This window comes from Chlorocebus sabaeus, chromosome 29 (assembly GCF_047675955.1).
Source record: "Chlorocebus sabaeus isolate Y175 chromosome 29, mChlSab1.0.hap1, whole genome shotgun sequence".
NCBI lineage: Eukaryota > Metazoa > Chordata > Mammalia > Primates > Cercopithecidae > Chlorocebus > Chlorocebus sabaeus.
The window spans coordinates 15,775,853-15,795,637 of NC_132932.1; the positions used below are offsets into that span (position 1 = coordinate 15,775,853).

A 19,785-nucleotide genomic window follows, 5' to 3' on the forward strand; every position below is an offset into this window, starting at 1 on the left:
TCTATTGAAGTACATTATACATATAAAATTCACCCATAAACTGTACAATCCAATGGCTTTGAGTGTATTCAGTTATGCAGCCATCACCACAATCAATGTTAGAACATTTTCGTCAGCCCACAGAGAAACTTGCATACCCCTTGCCATCATCCCCAAATCCTCTCATCTTTCCCAACCTTAGGCAATCACTAATCTACACTGTATCCATGGATATGCCTATTGTTATACATTTCATATAAATGGAATCATATACTATTTCATCTTTTGTGACTGGATTCTTTCACTTAACATAATGCTTTCAAGGCTCATCATTATTGTAGCATTTATCAGTACTATATTTTTTATATGGCCAAATAATATTTTGTTGATATACACATTTTATTTATCCATTCATCACTTGATGGACATTTGAGTGGTTTCTGAATTTGGCTATTGTGAATAATGCTCTTGTGAACATTTGAGTACAAGTATTTATTTTGAATACCCATTTTTCACTCTTCACGCATATATAGCTAGGAGTGAAATTGCTGGGTTACGTGGTGATACGGTTTGCCTGTGTCCCCACTGAAATCTCATCTTGAATTATGACTCCCATAATCCCCATGTGTCATGGGAAGGACCTCGTGGGAGGTAATTGAACATGGGTTTTTCCCATGCTGTTCTTGTGAGAGTGAATAAGTCTCATGAGAGCTGATAGTTTTATAAAGGGCAGTTCCCCTGCACACACTTTCTTGCCTGCCACCATGTAGGATGTGCCTTTGCCCCTCCTTTGCCTTCTGCCATGATTGTGAGGCCTCCCCCGCCATGTGGAACGGAGTCCATTAAACTTCTTTTTCTTTATAAATTACCCACTCTCAGTATTTCTTCATAGCAGTATGAAAATAGACTAGTACACATGGTGACTACGTTTTGCTTTTTGAGGTACTGCCTGACTGTTTTCCAAAGTCGCTGTGCCATTTTAGAATCCTACCAGCAGTGTATGAGGGTTCTGATTTCCCCACATCATTGCCAACACTTACCTGTTGCTGTTATTATAGCTACTTTTTAAAAATAACAACTTTATTGAGATATAATTCATATACCATGAAATTCACCTTTAAAAACCTAGTGTACAATTCACTGCCCTTGATTTGTAAAGGATATTTTTTCTGGGAAGATAATTCTGGGTTATTTTCTATCAGCACATTGAAGTTATCATTCCACTGTCTTTAGATTTTCATTTTTGCTAAAGAGAAATCAATTTTTTGTCCATATGGTACACAGTGATATATTTTGATGTAGATTTCTTTTTATCACTGCTTGGAATTTTTTGGCTTTCTCAAATCTGAAGGTTAGTGTCTTTAATTAGTCCTGGAAAAGTGCCAGCTGTTATCTTTTCAAATATTAATTCTTCCCTATTTTCTCTTCTTTCTGGAACCCTGGCTAGATTTATGTTAGACTTTCTTACTCTGTCTTCCATGTCTCTTAACTTCTCATATTTTCCATCTGTTTTTTCTCTCTCTCTCTGTGTGCATCTATTAAGTCAAAAACTATGAAGGGTCTGAAGTTTTACCCTACATTTATCCTACATTTATAGCTATATTTATCTTTAACCACTTTTCTGAAGTTCTAATTATCTATTGTTATGACTGATTTTCTTTGGATTGTTTTGGTATATAATCAGGTTGTCTACATGTAATGATAATCTCATCTCTTCTAGTATTTTCTTTTTCGAATATTTTTGTATTGGCAAGAGCATCCAATATAGGAGTGAAAATGAGAGAACAACATTGTTTTTGCTGTTGTTTTTAATGGATTCACCCCTAGTGTAAAATATATGGTGTTTGTTGGTTCCAGATTTTAAATACTTGTAATTTTGTGTTTTAATGTGTTTGTTAGACATGGTTTGAGTTTTATTAGATGCCTTTTCAAAAATGCATTGATAATACATACTGTATGATTCTATATATATGAATCAAGAAGTTTGAGAAACAATGAACGAAGAGAACATATGACATAAAATTCTGTCAAAAATCTTTCTTTGTTTAGAAATTGTGTTTGATGTTTAATTTTATCAGAGAACAGAAAGTTGCTTGCCCTAGTTCCCCAGTTAAGATGAAGTTGAGGTTCATAAATACCTCAACTTCAAAAAATACAAAAATTAGATTTTTTTATTTTTCTTAGTTAGGCTCACCACCTTTGCCCCAGGGAAAGTAACTCCTCCCCTTTGAACAGTCACTGAGTGAGGCTTACAGAGCGACGCTCTGTTTTTCAGGAACCACCCCCTAAAATCTCCACTTTTAGCAGAAGACTGGAAACAGAAACATCTAAATGTTACTTGGCACTGAATGTCTTAGAGTAGTCTTTTTGGCAGTCTATCCCTTGATAGACTGAAATAGCCATCTCTGACAACAAAATGAATAAAAAGTCAGGTTTGACCTAGTCTTAATTTTGATAGATCCCCAACCAGTAACTTTAGTGTCACTTATTTCAAAGAAAAGGCACTCTTTTTTTTCACTATGTTTTTCTCCATCCCATGTCTCTCTCTCTCTCTCTCTCTCTTTTTTTTAAAGGTTTATTGTGTTTACTTTTATTCTTTTTTTTTTTTTTTGAGACAGGGTCTCTGTTGCCCAGGCTGGAGTGCAGTGGGGTGATCATGGCTCACTGAAACCTCGACCTCCCGGGCTCAAATGATCCTTCCCACCTCAGCCTCCTGAGTAACTGGGACGACAGGCACGTGCCACCTCACCCAGCTAATTTTTGTATTTTTTGTAGAGACAGGTCTTACTTTGTTGCCCAGGCTGTGTTATGCCCAGACCGTTTATTCCCCGAAGAAGACCACCAGAGTCCAGAGTCAAAGCTAAGCAGCAAGGATCTTTATTACAGGTTCGAACCTGGAACTCTCCCTTGCTCGTGAAACGAGACGGGCAGGAGAGCTCTGGTACGTGCAGAAAAACAGGTACTCACAGAACTTACAAAATCTCTGGTATGTGCAAAACAAAATCTCTGGTACGTGCAGAAAAACAGGTACTCACAGAACTTAGGAAATCTCTGGTATGTGCAAAGATAAGAGAGCAGAACGTTTAGCAATAGGGTGTAGCGGGGGAGCGGGTACGCATTTTTTTGTGTTTTTGTGTCCTTTCATTTCCCCCTCTCTCAAGTAACTGGACGTCCAATCTTGGATTTCCAGAGTCTTACAATGTAGTCTCACCTTCTGGGTGCAGGAGAGGCTGGTGATGGCTACGGAGGACTATTAGTTGGATGGTATCAAATCTTTCTCTGACAAATTGGAGTATTGCACCCGGAGGGGGGGCAGTCTGCACTAGCTAGCAGTTTACCCGCCTGGGGGGGTTTCCCCACGGTGAGTTTTGTTCTCATAGAGCCAGAACCTCCAGACATAGGGATTAGACGGCGCAGTAGTGAGGAGAGTCAGATGCATAAGGCATAAAAGCATAAGTAAGCTAGACATGGTTACGGCTATGGGGATGACGGCGCAGGGTTAGCTTTAAGGGATTGTTCTTAGCTTTGTCTACAGTCCATGTAACCGGTGCTCCAGATGGCCCGAGAAGGTCGGATGTTGGGTCCACTGGTTTGACGTGTGTGTAGTGGATCCACGAAGCAATGCCTTCTACCTTGAGAGCGGTGGGAGTAGTCAGGAGTACTTGCAGTGGTCCTTTCCACCTGGGTTGAAGAGTTTCTTGCCAGTGGCGCTTGACTAGGACCCAGTCTCCCGGCTGGAATGGATGGGGCGTCGGCGGAGGTCCTGCTTCGTACAGTTCTCGTAGTCTGGGCCAAATTTCCTGGTGAATTTTCTGTAAGGCTTGTAAGGAGAACAAGAGCTCAGAGACATTTTCAGTTTCAGGTTTGAGTAAGTCATCTTTTAGACTGGGGACCAGGGGTGGGGGTCTGCCATACATGATTTCATATGGTGTGAGGCCCAGTCTGTAAGTGGTATTTTGGGCCCGGAACAGAGCGTAGGGGAGAAGTACTACCTAATTAGCGCCAGTCTCCATGGTCAATTTAGTTAAGGTCTCCTTTAGAGTCCGATTCATCCTTTCTACCTGTCCTGAGCTTTGGGGCCTATAAACACAATGTAATTTCTAATTTGCCCCAAGAATGGAAGCCAAATCCTGACTTACCTTAGCAACGAAGGCTGGTCCATTGTCTGACCTTATCTGGACGGGAAAGCCATACCTGGGGAGGATTTCTTCCAAAATTTTTTTTGCTATAACCTGAGCAGTTTTTCTCTTAGTTGGGAACGCTTCTGTCCATCCTGAAAAAGTATCTACAAAGACAAGTAAGTACCGATACCTATATTTTCCAGGCTTTATCTCAGTAAAGTCTATTTCCCAATAGACGCCAGGCCTAGTTCCTCTACACCTAATTCTTGCAGTGGTCTGGGTTTGGGGGCAAGCGTTGTTCAGTTGGCAGGCTTTGCAATTTGTTGTGACATCGCTGGCCAGTTCAGCTATATGCCTGATTCTGAACTTGGCGTGCCTGATTAAGTCTATCATTCGCCGGGCACCTAGGTGGGTTGTCCGGTGGATATGTTCTAACACCTGCCATCTTAATTTTTCTGGTAGGATGGTTTGGTCATTTACATCAGTCCACCACCCGTTTTGAACCTGTTTTAGGGGAAGCGTGTCCATCCATTCGCAGTCCCGTTCAGTATAGTCAGGAAAACATGGCAGATCTCGCGGGCCAGGATCAGGGAGCTGGAGCATGAGAAGCTGACCGGGAGCCTTTGCTATGCTCCTTGCGGTTTGGTCGGCTAAGAAGTTGCCTCGAGCAATTGGCGTAGTTGGTTTCTGATGCCCAGGGCAATGTACGATAGCCAATTTCTTTGGTTTCCACAAAGCAGTTAATAGAGCTAGGATCTCTTGCTTGTTTTTTATTTCTTTGCCTTCGGCTGTTAATAGTCCCCTCTCTCTGTAGATGGCCCCATGTATGTGCGCAGTAGCGAAAGCATAGCGGCTATCCGTGTATACTGTTAGTTTTTTCTCTGCCCCTAGATTGAGGGCCTGTGTGAGTGCTATCAGTTCGGCTCTTTGGGCCGATGTCCTTGGAGGCAAGGGTTCCGCCCAGATTACCTCAGTCTCTGACGTTACAGCCGCTCCTGCATACCGCTGGCCTTGGTGGACGTAGCTGCTGCCATCAGTGAACCAGATGAGTTCTGTGTCGGGGAGCGGACGATCTTGCAGGTCCTCCCGCACCCCATGCACCTGAGCCAGTATCTCAGTGCACTCATGGGGCGGGGCGTCCAAGTCTGGATTTGGCAGCAGTGAAGCAGGGTTTAAAGAGGTTGGGGGCAGAAAAGTTATTCTGAGGGGGTTTAACAGCAGTCCTTGATAGTGGGTGAGCCGGGCGTTACTCATCCATCGGTCCGGCGGCTGCCGGAGGACGCCTTCAATGGCATGCGGGGTTATAACTCGCAACTCTTGCCCCATGATAAGTTTATCAGCGTCTCGGACCATTAGGGCGGTCGCTGCGATTATCCGGAGGCAGGGTGGCCAGCCAGCAGCCACTGAATCTAATTTTTTTGACAAATAGGCAACTGGCCTCTGCCAGGGGCCTAGGTACTGTGTTAACACGGCTTTTGCAACACCTTTATTTTCATCCACGTATAAGTGGAAGGGCTTGGAGACATCAGGGAGCCCCAGCGCGGGGGCTGATAACAAGGCAGTTTTGATTTGTTGAAAGGCCAGCTCAGCCTCCTCCGTCCAATTGAAGGGCTGCCGTTCCTTTGTTGCCTGGTATAGGGGCTTGGCTAACTCAGCAAATCCGGGTATCCATAACCTACAGAACCCTGCCGACCCCAGGAATTCTCTCACTTGCCGTGTCGACTGGGGTCTAGGGATGCGTAGGACTGTTTCCTTTCGGGCTTTGGTTAGCCAGCGTTGCCCCCCTTTTAATAGGTACCCCAGATAAGTTACCTCCGGCTTGCAGATCTGAGCCTTTGTTGCTGAGGCTCGGTAGCCTAGCTCCCCCAGTCTTCAAGAGGTCCTCAGTCCTTTGAACACAAGTTTCCGGGGACCTGGCCGCTATTAAGAGATCATCAACATATTGCAAAAGAGTTATTTCAGGGTGTTGCCGCCGGTACTCACCCAGATCTTCATGAAGGGCTTCATCGAACAGGGTTGGCGAGTTCTTGAACCCTTGTGGCAGCCTGGTCCATGTTAGCTGACCGTTGATGCCCCTCTCAGGATCCGTCCATTGAAATGCAAAGAGTTCTTGACTTTTGGGAGCCAGAGGAAGGCTGAAGAAAGCATCTTTTAGATCAAGAATGGTATACCATTGTTTTTCGGGATGTAAGGCACTCAGAAGGGTGTATCGATTGGGCACAGTGGGATGTATGTCCATGACCTTTTTATTAACTTCTCTTAAATCCTGTACTGGCCTGTAGTCCGTACTGTTGGGTTTACGAACAGGTAACAGTGGAGTATTCCAGGATGAGTGGCAAGCCCGTAGGACTCCCTGGTCTAAGAGTCGGTGGATATGGGGCGTAATTCCTTCTCTTGCCTCCAGGGGCATAGGGTATTGTCGAACCTGAACTGGGTCCGTCCTTGGCTTAACTTCCACAAATATAGCAGGTCGATGTTTAGCTAGCCTCAAGCCCCCAGTTTCTGCCCACGCTTCAGGGAAACGCTGGAGCCAAGAGTCAATTTTTTTGATCGGGGGGCTTTTGCTCTTGATGGAGCCTGTACTCATCTTCTAAGGTGACAGTCAGGATAGTTATTGGCCTGTTTTGGGAATCAGTTATCTTGGGCCCTTCTGGCTCAAAGTGGATTTGGGCCTCCATCTTTGTCAGCAAGTCCCTTCCTAGTAGAGGGCAGGGGCTCTCTGGGATGACTAGGAAGGAATGGGAGACTTCTCCCGTTCCTAAGTCTACAGTCCTCTGGGTGTTCCAGGAGTATTTTTTGATGCCTGTGGCCCCGTGCACCCAGGATGTTTTCTTAGACATTTTTCCAATTGGTTTGGTTAGGACTGAGCGTTCCACCCCAGTATCGACCAAGAAGCGAACTGGGGACCCCTCCACTTGCAAAATTACCCTGGGTTCGGGGAGGGGGTCCGAACCCCGTCCTCCCTAGTCAGAGTCCTGGGTAACGAGTACGGAGGTAGGGTTAGCTAGTCTCCGTTTCTTTGGGCAGTCCTTAATCCAGTGACCACGTTCCTTGCAATAAGCACACTGATCCTTTTCTAATCCTTGCCTAGAGCCTTGCTTTTTCTGCTTTCTGCTTTGGCCATTCCCTGCCTGGGGGAAAGCTGCTACTAAGACTTTGGTCATTTCTTTGGTTGCCTTGAACTGTTTTTCTTCTGGAGTATCCTTATTATAATAAACTCGCTGGGCCATCTGAAGGAGGTCCTGAATCTGCTTTCCCTCTAAACCCTCTAATTTCTGGAGTTTTCTTTTAATATCTGGTGCTGCCTGGTTTACAAAGGACATTACTACCGCTGCCTGATTTTCCGGTGCTTCCGGGTCCATAGGGGTAAACTGTCTGAAGGCTTCCATTAATCTCTCTAAATACACAGCGGGGCTTTCTGTCTTACCTTGTAACACAGAATATACTTTAGCCAAATTGGTGGGCTTGCGAGCTGCAGCCCAGAGACCCGCCATTAGAGTCTGGCGATAAATGAGCAGTCGTCCCTTACCTTCTGCCGTGTTGTAGTCCTATCTGGGCCGGGTCAAAGGAAAAGCCGCGTTAATGAGGTCAGGATTTGCAGTTGGCTGGCCGTCATCTCCTGGAACCAGTTTTCTGGCCTCAACTTGGATTCTTTCCCGCTCCTCCGTTGTGAACAGGATTCGGAGGAGCTGTTGACAGTCATCCTAGGTCGGCTGGTGAGTAAACATGACACTGTCTAACAACGAGGTTAGATCTTTAGGATTATCTGAGAACCGAGCATTTTTGGGACTTCCAATTGTATAAATCACTAGTGAAAAAAGGCCAATATATGAGACGGGAGAGCCCGGTATCATCGAGCGATCCTATTTCTCTGAGAGGCAGGGCTACTGTGGAGTCAGGGAGTCGGGAAACTTGGTCCCGCAGTACGCGGCCTCACGTTCGGCCGGCCAGTCCCCCCGGGTTACTTTCGCTCTCGGCTGCTTCCGCTTCTCGGTTTCCCCCTATGGAAGCACCACCCTGGGGGACTGGGTCCTGCGGGATAAGGTGCGGATATGGTGGGGGAAGTGTGGGTTCTAACGTAAGGGGGTCCTGGCTGTCTGGCAGCACAGGGGCCGAGGGAGCAGAGGGAGTCCTTTGTCTTGTAGGTGGCGTTACTAGGACCTTGCAGGGCTCAGGGATGAATGGAGTTACCCAGGGCGGTGGGTTTTCCACAAGATCCTGCCACATTAGAATATAAGGAATTTGATCAGGATGTCCTGACTGCCCTGGCAGGAAAATCTTAGTTTTTACCTTAGTAATAATAGAGAGACAGAAAGTTCCTTCGGAGGGCCACCTTACGCTGAAAGAGGGCCACTCCGAACGGCAGAAAGTAACTAGCTTTCCTTTCTTTAGTTCTACGCTTAAGTTACGCCTCCGAGCCTTCACATCTTTGAAATTGGTAACTAGGAGTGAGAGCGGCGTGCTCTGGTTGTTGCCCATCTTTGGACTGCTCCTACAAAGAGACGGAGGGACGAAAATGAGTGTGAAGCGGGGGGGGGGGGGGGGGGGGGTATCCGACAGGTCCGGTCCTGGAAGGGGAAGAAAAGGTTTTATGTTTCGTTTTGGACTTACACTTAACACTTAACAATAACGGACAGACAATGATAAACGATGAGCCTTTGCGAGCGCGTGTCGGACTTCCGACCTGAGTCAGACGGGGCAACCAAGGATGGGGACCCCCAGATGGGCACTGGGGGACGTCTCCTACCAGTCCCGAGTGGCTGTCTTTTAGCGCGTCCGCCAAGACCGTGCCACTTACAGAACAGACCAATACAGATTACAGATTACGGATTTCGTGAAATTTCAGGGAGACAGACAGAGACAAAGACAGAGACAGTGACAAAGCTGGCTTACCTACAGATTAAGATGCATTGACTTGGGGGTCTGGTGGGCTTGGGGGAAATCCCGGACGAGCCCCCATTTGTAATGCCCAGACCGTTTATTCCCTGAAGAAGACCACCAGAGTCCAGAGTCAAAGCTAAGCAGCAAGGATCTTTATTACAGGTTCGAACCTGGAACTCTCCCTCGCTCGCGAAACGAGACGGGCAGGAGAGCTCTGGTACGTGCAGAAAAACAGGTACTCACAGAACTTACGAAATCTCTGGTATGTGCAAAACAAAATCTCTGGTACGTGCAGAGAAACAGGTACTCACAGAACTTAGGAAATCTCTGGTATGTGCAAAGAGAGCAGAACGTTTAGCAATAGGGTGTAGCGGGGGAGCGGGTACGCATTTTTTTGTGTTTTTGTGTCCTTTCAGCTGCTCCTCCAACTCCTGGGCTCAAGTGATCCTCCTGCTTTGGCTTCCCGAAATGCTAGTATTCCAAGTGTGAGCCACTGTGCCCAGCCTACTTGAAAAATTCTTTTTTTTTTTTTTTTGAGACGGAGTCTCGCTCTGGCGCCCAGGCTGGAGTGCAGTAGCCGGATCTCAGCTCACTGCAAGCTCCGCCTCCTGGGTTTATGCCATTCTCCTGCCTCAGCCTCCGGAGTAGCTGGGACTGCAGGCGCCCGCCATCTCGCCCGGATAGTTTTTTGTATTTTTTAGTAGAGACGGAGTTTCACCGTGTTAGCCAGGATGGTCTCGATCTCCTAACCTCGTGATCCTCCCGTCTCGGCGAGGGATTACAGGCTTGAGCCACCGTGCCCAGCCGAAAAATTCTTAATAGCCAGTTTTAAAGGTAATGCTTGAAGCTTACATTTCCTGTGACTTTTTTTAAACACAGGGTCTCACTGTCACCCAGGCTGGAGCAATGGCACAGAATTACTCACTGCAGCCTCAAACTCCTGGGCTCAAGGGATCCTCCCGCCTCAGCCTCCCTGAGTAGCTGGAACTGTAGGTGTGTGCCACCGTGCCTGGCTAAAGACAGGATCTCCCTATGTTGCCCAGGCTTGTCTCAAACTCCTGAGCTCAAGCCATTCTCCCGCCTTAGCCTCCCAAAGTGCTGGGATTATAGGCGTGAGCCTCCGCTCCTGGCCTGCTTATTTATATGCTTTTGTAATGGCATGATAGCTTCTTTCATATATGTAGGAGAAAATTTTAATCGTTTTCCAGATTGAACTTGTGATTCTTGTGGTCACTCTAATTCATAGGTTTATTTTTTTGGTTTCTGAGTGCTCACTGTACCCAGAAATTGTTCCTTTTTTTAATATTGTGAAACTTCACTAGCCTAAATTTATTTGTTTTCAGTTATTTTTTCTCCTTTATCACTGATCTTTGTTATTGTGGATGAACACTTTTTTTTAAGAGATGAGGTCTCACAGTGTCGCCCAGACTATAGTGCAGTGGCTGTTTACAGGTGCAATCATAGTGCACTACAGCCCTGAACTCCTGGGCTCATACAGTCCTCCTGCCACAGTCTCCTGAATAGCAGAGACTACAGCCATGTTGGTGAACAATTTTCTTTTTGTGTCAAACAATTGTATTGATATTTTAATGGACTATGTACAGAAGAGACACCCTTATAGTTCTTAGTACTCACCAACTTCTTAAAAGCATTCCCACTGAGGATTTTGAGTAAGAAAATTATGTACTCATTACCATGCTTCAGAATGTGATTCTGCTGGAGGGTACTACCTGGAGAGGAATAACCAAAGAGCTGTGCATATCAAAAGTAGGAAGAGGTCCTCTCAGAGTGAAGGTTGACTGCATGCTAGCTGTGAATCCATAGTGTAATCACTACAGTTGTAAAATAGTTAATCAAACAATTGTTCTCCTGGGATGGCTAAATAAACATAAAACCATGCTGTGCAGTAATGTAGGAAATCTCTGTTATTAGAATACCATGGCTAGTTTTGATCCAAAAATAAATTAAGTTATGGAAGGAATGTGAGAAAAGGGTAAGGAATGATGCCATGGACCACTTTGTTCTGCTTAGTGTCATAAGACTGAAGATCTGTGTACCTCTGCCTCCTTGTCAGTAGTCTACTTTGTTGATGTTGAAATTCTGAGAAGGCAATAGTCTGACTTCACTCTTTATCACTTCATGTCATTTATTAATGTGGGAAAGACTTCCACATTGTACAGCACCTTGGAGAGAGGACACCTTAACAAAAGATCAATAATTTTATTATTTATTTATTTATTTATTTATTGAGATGGAGTCTAGCTCTGTTGCCAGGCTGGATTGCAGTGGTGCAATCTGGTTCACTGCATCCTCCGCCTCTCTGGTTCAAGCAGTTCTCCTGCCTCAGCTTCCCAAGTAACTGGGATTACAGGCACATGCCGCCATGCCCAGCTAATTTTGGTATTTTAAGTAGAGATGGAGTTTCACCATATTGGCCAGGATGGTCTGAATCTCCTGACCCCGTGATCCACCCACCTCGTCCTCCCAAAGTGCTGGGATTACAGGAGTAAGCCACTGTGCCCAGCCAAGATCAATACTTTTAAACTGGATTCCAAATGGTGAGGTGCCCTAGGAACTGTAGAGATCAAGTTCTTAAAATATTTTCCATTAAAAAGAATCAGGGAAGCCGGGTGCGGTGGCTCACACCTGCAATCCCAGCACTTTGGGAGGCCAAGGCAGGAGGATCCCTTGAGCACAGGAGTTCGAGGCTAGCCTGGGCAACATGGTGAAACCCCATCTCTACCAAAAATACAAAAAAAATAGCGGGGCATAGTGGTGTGCACCTGTGGTTCAGCTGTGTGGGAGGAACACTTGAGATGGGGAGGCAGAGGCTACAGTGAGCCACCACTACACTCCAGCCTGGGCAACAAAGTGAGACCCTGTCTCAATAAAAGAAAAAGAAAACAAGAATTAGGGATGCTTGAAGAAACGGCTGATTCCAAATCTGGTGCAAAAAAATGCACAAGGTAAGCCTGGAACATCTTTTCATGCCATATAGGAAGGAAGCTCTCAATGACTCATAAGGTTAAGTCATAAGGACTGAAGAGCCCACCTGAAAACTCCCACTGGCAAAACATGAATCAATTTGAGAATCAATAAGGATGATCACTGTATTGGATTGAAACACACCTAATATGTTTAATCCGTGAGTTCATAATGATACTGAAAAAAAATTCACTATTTGAAGGTGGTGAAAGAATGAATATCATTTTTTATTTATTATTATTAATATATTTAAGGGATACAAGTGTAGACTTCTTTTTTTTTTTTTTTTTTTTGAGACGGAGTCTGGCTCTGTCGCCCGGGCTGGAGTGCAGTGGCCGGATCTCAGCTCACTGCAAGCTCCGCCTCCCGGGTTTACGCCATTCTCCTGCCTCAGCCTCCCGAGTAGCTGGGACTACAGGCGCCCGCCACCTCGCCCGGCTAGTTTTTTGTATTTTTTAGTAGAGACGGGGTTTCGCCGTGTTAACCAGGATGGTCTCGATCTCCTGACCTCGTGATCCGCCCGTCTCGGCCTCCCAAAGTGCTGGGATTACAGGCTTGAGCCACCGCGCCTGGCCTAGACTTCTTTTTTGTCGTGTTTTTTTTTTTTTTGAAACAGTCTTGCTCTGTTGCACAGGCTGGAGTGCGGTGGCACAATCTCGGCTCACTGCAACTCAAGCAACCCTCCCACCTCAACCTGCTGAGTAGCGGGGACCACAGGCCTGCACCATTATGCCAGGCTAATTTTTTTGTAGTTTTTGTAGAGACAGGGTTTTGCCATGTTGCCCAGCCTGGTCTCAAACTCCTGGGCTCAAGCAATCCGTCCACCTCAGCCTCCCAAAGTGCTGGGACTACAGGCATGAGCTGCTGCTGCCAGCCACGTGCATATACTGTATAGTTGTGAGGTATGGGCTTTTAGTGTACTGCATCATTATTTTGAAACTTATGATAAAAGTCTTATAGCTGGCTAGGCATGGCTCACACCTGTAATCCCAGCACTTTGGCAGGCTGAGGTGGGATAATGACTTGAGCGCAGGAGTTCAAGACTGGACTGGGCGACATGGTGAGACCCTGTCTTTACTAAAAATTTAAAAGTTAACTGGGTTGTGGTAGTGTACACCTGTAGTCCCAGATACTCAGGAAGCTGAGGTGGGAGGATCACTTGAGCCCAGGAGGTCGAGGCTGCGGTGAGCTGTGATTGAGCCATTGTGCTCTATCCTGGGCAACAGATCAATACCCTGTCTCAGAAAGAAAACAAACAAACAAAAAGTATTCCTGCTAATGAATGAAAGAAGTAATAACAGAATCTAAATGTTACTATTTTGGGAGGTGGCCTTCCAAAATGGTGGAGTAAGGAACTCAGGGTGTATGTATAGCTGTAACAATATTGGATGAGTTGATAAGTGTTGAATCTGGGTGATAGGTATGTAGGGATTTATTCCTTCCATCTACTTTTTTTGGGGTAACAATTAAGATATAATTCACATGCCAATGTGAATTATTCAATGTTTATTAAATAACTAGCTATATTACCTAAAGCAGGTTAAAGAGGAAAAAGCAGCAGAAATAATTCCTTCTGGAGAAGGTGGGACAAAAGCTGTATTATGGTCATGCTTATAAACATGAAGATTTCTCAATTGAGTGTAACTTAGTTTCTTCTAAATTCTGCTTTTCACTGTTATCTAAAGTCAAGATGGTTGATAGATATAGGTTAATGAGTGGAACATGGCTTATGTGAAACTTCATATTTCTAGAAATATCATCTAGCGTTAACCCTGCCTCCTAAGATATATGCTATAAAATAATAAAAGTAGATGTCTGGTAAAGGTAGGGAAAAGGGTTTATGGGGTTATAACTATCAGCTAAAGTGAGGATTTTTTAATGCATGGATTACAGCTAGGATCTTCCTTTAGCCCCAGTAATTTTAAGGTGGTTAAGCCGAGGAGGGCTATAACTCAGCATTACCACAGCTTGTTACACAGAGATATAAATGTGCTTGGTAAACATATTCTTTCAGGTTGAAACTAGATGATTATGAAGCATAGTATCTTGCTAGTAAACCTTTGCTCTCATTGGTGGTGGCGTTCCTCCTTTCCCCAATTTTGCCCTTGCACGGAATTCAGTTATTCATTTGTTCTTTGGGCTTTCTGTGTGCTTTGATCATTTCCTCCCATCTCGCTCCCTTCCAGCTTCCGTTTATCCTTCTAGGCCAGGTCCCATTTTTCTAAAAGCCCTTTCCTAATAATCCCCTCCCTAATGTCTTTTGTACTTATTTTAGTATTGTAGAGGAAGAGAGGGGGAACCTGGTTATTGCGTTATTCAAGTGAGCCTTCAGTTAGTTGAAGATTATATATTTCAAGTGTCACTAGTTGTAAATGTCAAAACATCTATTGACCCCCCCCCCAAAAAAAAGTCCTATTACTCTGGGCCCACTTGGAACAATGCCTGTTTGAATCAAGTCCTTCCTCCCCTCAATAAACATTGTGATTAATGCAAAATACCTAACTTCACTGAATTTTTTTTCCCTTCACTTTTTAGGATTATGGCTGCTGTTCCTCAGAATAATCTACAGGAGCAACTAGAACGTCATTCAGCCAGAACACTTAATAATAAATTAAGTCTTTCAAAACCAAAATTTTCGTAAGTGTTTTTATTGGTTTGCTGTCACCTAGGCACTAACTTACCACATTGTACGCATGAGATACCTTCTCTTTAAACTCCGTCATTGTACAGATGAGGAAATGAAGCTGAGAGAGTCATTGATCTTCCCACTTTGTCAATTAATGGTAGAGTATGTTTTAGCAGCACCAGGTGAGATTGTGTCTCACCTTTGCATGGTTCCTGGCACATAATATTTGCTCAATAAAGATTTGTTGAGTAAATGAATAATCTTGTAAATTTGGGCAGATAAGTGTTTTTTAAGTTTTGTGGGGTTTTTTGTTTTTGTTTTTGTTTTGTTTTGTTTTGATTTTTGAGGCAGAGTCTTGCTCTGTGCCCAGGCTGGAGTGCAGTGGCGTGATCTCGACTCACTGCAAGCTCCGCCTCCTGGGTGCATGCCATTCTCCTGCCTCAGCCTCCCAAGTAGCTGGGACTATAGGTGCCCGCCACCACACCCAGCTAATTTTTTTTGTACTTTTTAGTAGAGACGGTTTCACTGTGTTAGCCAGGATGATCTCGATCTCCTGACCTCGTGATCTGCCTGCCTCGGCCTCCCAAAGTGCTGGGATTACATGCATGAGCCACCATGCTTGGCCTTTTTTTTTTACTTTTTTGAGACGGAATTTCACTCTTGTTGCCCAGGCTGGAGTGCAATGGCGTAATCTTGGCTCACCACAACCTCTGCCTTCCAGGTGCAAGCGATTCTTCTGCTTCAGCCTCCCCAGTAACTGGGATTACAGGCATGCGCCACCATGCCCGGCTAATTTCGTATTTTTAGTAGAAATGGGGTTTCTCCATGTTGGGCAGGCTGGTCTCGAACTCCTGACCTCAAGTGATCCGCCCTCCTTGGCCTCCTAAAGTGCTGGGATTACAGGCATGAGCCACCACGCCTGGCCAAGTATTTTAATATAATTTTACATCCTTTCGAACAACAGTTTATAAGGAAACTACAGCTCTCCAGTTCTGCCTCTCCTCTGAGCTATCCTCCAGACTCCTAATGATATCTGATAATAATTTATATTATAAGTGATGCTTTTACCAGGTTGTAGACTCTGTCTGGGGTGCCTGGCTTTGAAGTCACCACTGACTTTCAGATCATTAAATCCAGCAGACAGCCATGATTCCCGCCTCTTTTACTTATCCTGCAGATTTTAACAGAGTTAGCAGTTTTTAACTCTTTCCCCTTAAAATTCTTATCAGAGTAGCAAAAAGTAGCCACATTTGAATCTCTTCCCTTTTTCTTTTTCTTTCTCTCTTTTTTTTTTTTTTTTTTTTTGATATAGTCTTGCTCTGTCACCCAGGCTGGAATGCAGTGGCACAGTCTTGGCTCACTGCAACCTCCACCTCCTGGGTTCAAGCGATTCTCCTGCCTCAGCTTCCTGAGTAGCTAGGGCTTTAGGCATACACCACTGTGCCCGGCTAATTTTTTTGTATTTTTATTAGAGATGGGGTTTCACCATGTTGGCCAGGCTGGTCTCGAACTCCTGACCTCAAGCAATCCACCTGCCTCAGCCTCCCAAAGTGCTGGGATTACAGGCATGAGCCACTGCGCCCAACCTCTTCCCTTTTTCATTTATGCTGTCACCCCGCTCTGGAGATGCTATTGACTAAGGACTACTAGCCTGAGAAATAAAGTAGTGGGAATGGACTCTCAAAGCCAAATATAATTAGCCTCTGAATGGGAAGGACCAGAGAACAAATAGAATTTAAGTTACCTGATAAATTTAAAATCAAGAGAGAGATGGATTCTTTGCTCAGTTGGAGTTGGGATACAATTAATGTAACCTGTGTGAATTAGTTTTAAAAATTACAGTTTTGTTTTGTAGAATTGGGAGGGGGGGTTTGTTAATATGGATCTATCTAATCCAGTTTTTCCATTATTTTTCAGAGGTTTCACTTTTAAAAAGAAAACATCTTCAGATAACAATGTGTCTGTAACTAATGTGTCAGTAGCAAAAACACCTGTATTAAGAAATAAAGATGTTAATGTTACCGAAAATAAAGATGTTAATGTTACCGAAGACTTTTCCTTCAGTGAACCTCCACCTGACACCACAAATCAGCAGAGGGTCAAGGACTTCTTTAAAAATGCTCCAGCAGGACAGCAAACACAGAGAGTTGGCTCAAAACCATTATTGCCAGATTTCTTGCAGACTCCGAAGGAAGTTTTATGCACTACCCAAAACACACCAACTGTAAAGAAATCCCAGAATACTGCTCTCAAGAAATTAGAATTTAGTTCTTCACCAGATTCTTTCAGAACCATCAATGATTGGGATGATATGGATGACTTTGATACTTCTGGGACTTCAAAAGCATTTGTTACACCACCCCAAAGTCACTTTGTAAGAGTAAGCACTGCTCAGAAATCAAAAAAGGCTAAGAGAAACTTTTTTAAAGCACAGCTTTATACAACAAACACAGTAAAGTCTGATTTGCCTCCATCCTTCTCTGAAAGCGAGCAAATAGATTTGACTAAGGAACAGAAGGATGACTCAGAATGGTTAAGCAGCGATGTGATTTGCATTGATGATGGCCCCATTGGTGAAGTGCATATAAATGAAGATGCTCAGGAAAGTGACTCTTTGAAAACTCATTTGGAAGATGAAAGAGGTAACAATTATTTTATCTTCATTTTAGTATGTTCATTGTACTTTTTTATTCAAAGCTAGCCATTAGGAATAGTCATGAATATACAGAGTTTTTGTCCTTAAGGTTGTTAGGGTCTTTAGTGGTGCTTTTTGAATAATCTGTTGGCCACATATCTAAGGCAGGACATACTGATGAAATGGAAGGTTTTAGTCTGCTAATGGAATTTCCAGGATAGCTCTGTGATTTTATACATGAAGAAAATGCAGTAGTTTCCCCTTGTCCACAGCTTTGCATTCTGAGGTTTCAGTTACCCGCAGCCAGCCGCGGTCTGAAAATACTGCGTATCTTCTCTTGCGCTTTGGAACCATTGTTAAGAAAACACAAGCCCTGCAATACCGCGACAGTCAATCTGATAACTGAGACCACTACTAAGTGATTAACAGCAACTCAGGTGGACAGATCAGGCCGGGGCAAGATTTTATCACACTACTCAAAACAGCTTGAAACCGAAACTTTATGAATTAATTTATTTCTGGGATTTTCCATTTACATCACAATGCCTACTTTATTCACCTCTCTTCATCTCATCATGTAGGCATTTTTTATCATCTTATATCTTTACAAGAGGAAGGGTGAGTACAGTACAGTAAGATATGTTGAGCGAGAGACCATAGTCACGTAATTTTTATTGCAGAATATTGTTATAATTGTGCTATTTCATTGTTCATCTTTTTGCTGTGCTTAATTCATAAATTAAACTCTATCATAGGTATGGATGTATGGGAAAACACACAGTACTTATAGGGTTTGATACTGTCCGAGATTTCAGGCATCCACTGGGGTCTTGTCACATATTTCCCGAGGAAAAGGGGGGTGCTGTTGTAAGATCCATAGAGGTTAAATGGTGGTCAGCGGTAAATTGGAAAATGAAACTAAGCCTTTCTACTGTAATTCCTTTATGGCTTGTTGCCACCTAATATTGATGAATAATATACACTAATTGTACTATTAAAGTATTATAAATTACATTCAAAGTTTTTCCTGGCTAGATCTTGTAATTATTAAGTGTCCAAAATTGAGTAATTGAGATTACCTACATGTGGAAGTAACCACCTTATGAAGCAGTTGCAAATATGAGAGTAAAATTTTTAAACACCTGAATCCCATTAAGGTTACTCTAGAGTGAGAGAGCACTGAAAAGTGATTGATGATAAGCAAAACTATAGTCTCATCAATGATGCTTCTGTTTCTGAAGGGAAAATTTGTTAAAAGATAGAGAGCAACAATTTGGGTTGTGTTTTCCCCCATAGTCCAAAAGAGAGACTTAAATAACTAGGAAACTTTGTGGTAAAGGTGGTTTGTACAAGCAGCCATGTTTATGTTATTATCAGACTTATCTGTTACACTTTACCCTTATTTAAATATGAGTGAAAAGCTGAAAACTAGAAACGTTGATACCAAATATGTGTCTCCTAATTAACCAGAGACAGACATGAAAATCCCTAAGCAAGTCTTTGGCCTCAGTCGAGCATTCACTAGACTTAATCCAGTTGACTCAATAATAATCATTTATGAATAAATAAGCCAGCATTAGTGTGTGAAGGGAGAGGATCCATACAAAGTGGTGTGATTGTTTGTGACTTGCCAGAAGCACTCATTCTTTTTTTTTTTTTTTTTTTTAATACTTTAAGTTCTAGGGTACATGTGCACAACGTGCAGGTTTGTTACATATGTATACATGTGCCATGTTGGTGTGCTGCACCCCTTAACTCGTCATTTACATTAGGTATATCTCCTAGTGCTATCCCTCCCTCCTACCCCCTCCCCACAATAGGACCCGGTGTGTGATGCTCCCCTTCCGGTGTCCAAGTGATCTCATTGTTCAGTTCCCACGTATGAGTGAGAACATGGGGTTTGGTTTTCTGTTCTTGTGACAGTTTGCTGAGAATGATGGTTTCCAGCTGCATCCATGTCCCTACAAAGGACACGAACTCATCCTTTTTTATGGCTGCATAGTATTCCAAGGTGTGTATGTGCCACATTTTCTTAATCCAGTCTGTCACTGATGGACATTTGGGTTGATTCCAAGTCTTTGCTATTGTGAATAGTGCCGCAATAAACATACGTGTGCATGTGTCTTTATAGCAGCATGATTTATAATCCTTTGGGTATATCCCCAGTAATGGGATGGTTGGGTCAAATGGTATTTCTAGTTCTAGATCCTTGAGGAACCACCACACTGTTTTCCACAATGGTTGAACTAGTTTACAGTCCCACCAACAGTGTAAAAGTGTTCCTGTTTCTCCACATCCTCTCCAGCACCTGTTGTTTCCTGGTTTTTTAATGATTACCATTCTAACTGGGTGTGAGATGGTACCTCATTGTGGTTTTGATTTGCATTTCTCTGATGGCGAGTGATGATGAGCATTTTTTCATGTGTCTGTTGGCTGCATAAATGTCTTCTTTTGAGAAGTATCTGTTCATATCCTTTGCCCACTTTTTGATGGGGTTGTTTTTTTCTTGTAAATTTGTTTGAATTCTTTGTAGGTTCTGGATATTAGCCCTTTGTGAA

General features: G+C 43.7%; 2 protein-coding genes across 5 annotated transcripts in view; one reads left to right on the forward strand and one right to left on the reverse strand.

Annotated features, from left to right (window-relative positions):
* BLM (BLM RecQ like helicase) overlaps nt 1-19,785 on the forward strand; it is a 115,318-nt gene that overhangs the window by 25,635 nt on the left and 69,898 nt on the right. For all 3 annotated transcript variants that reach the window (XM_007990458.3, XM_037987659.2, XM_073013000.1), the window contains 2 exons: nt 14,502-14,603; nt 16,510-17,234. In XM_007990458.3, coding sequence (XP_007988649.3) covers nt 14,506-14,603; nt 16,510-17,234 — 823 coding nt within the window. In that variant the 5' untranslated portion in view covers nt 14,502-14,505. The remainder of the gene's footprint in view (nt 1-14,501; nt 14,604-16,509; nt 17,235-19,785) is intronic.
* Nucleotides 3,430-6,313, reverse strand: LOC140710679 (uncharacterized). 2 transcript variants are annotated; one of them, XM_073012998.1, is made up of 2 exons: nt 4,291-6,313; nt 3,430-3,799 (listed from the first exon to the last, which is right to left on the reverse strand). In XM_073012998.1, the coding sequence occupies exons 1-2, from the start codon at nt 5,451-5,453 to the stop codon at nt 3,499-3,501; spliced, it is 1,464 nt and encodes a 487-aa protein (XP_072869099.1). In that variant the 5' UTR covers nt 5,454-6,313; the 3' UTR covers nt 3,430-3,498. The 2 variants fall into 2 exon arrangements, with proteins under 2 accessions (XP_072869099.1, XP_072869100.1); XM_073012999.1 differs by having other exon boundaries at nt 3,589-3,799; nt 4,119-6,313.

Excerpts from the sequence above, each read along its gene's own strand:
- LOC140710679 (XM_073012998.1), bottom strand. The coding sequence starts at position 5,453 with ATGGTCCGAGACGCTGATAAACTTATCATGGGGCAAGAGTTGCGAGTT. Across the intron at positions 3,800-4,290 it reads ATAAAGCCTGGAAAATATAG|CCTTACAGAAAATTCACCAG; the intron begins GTATCGGTACTT and ends TCTCCTTACAAG.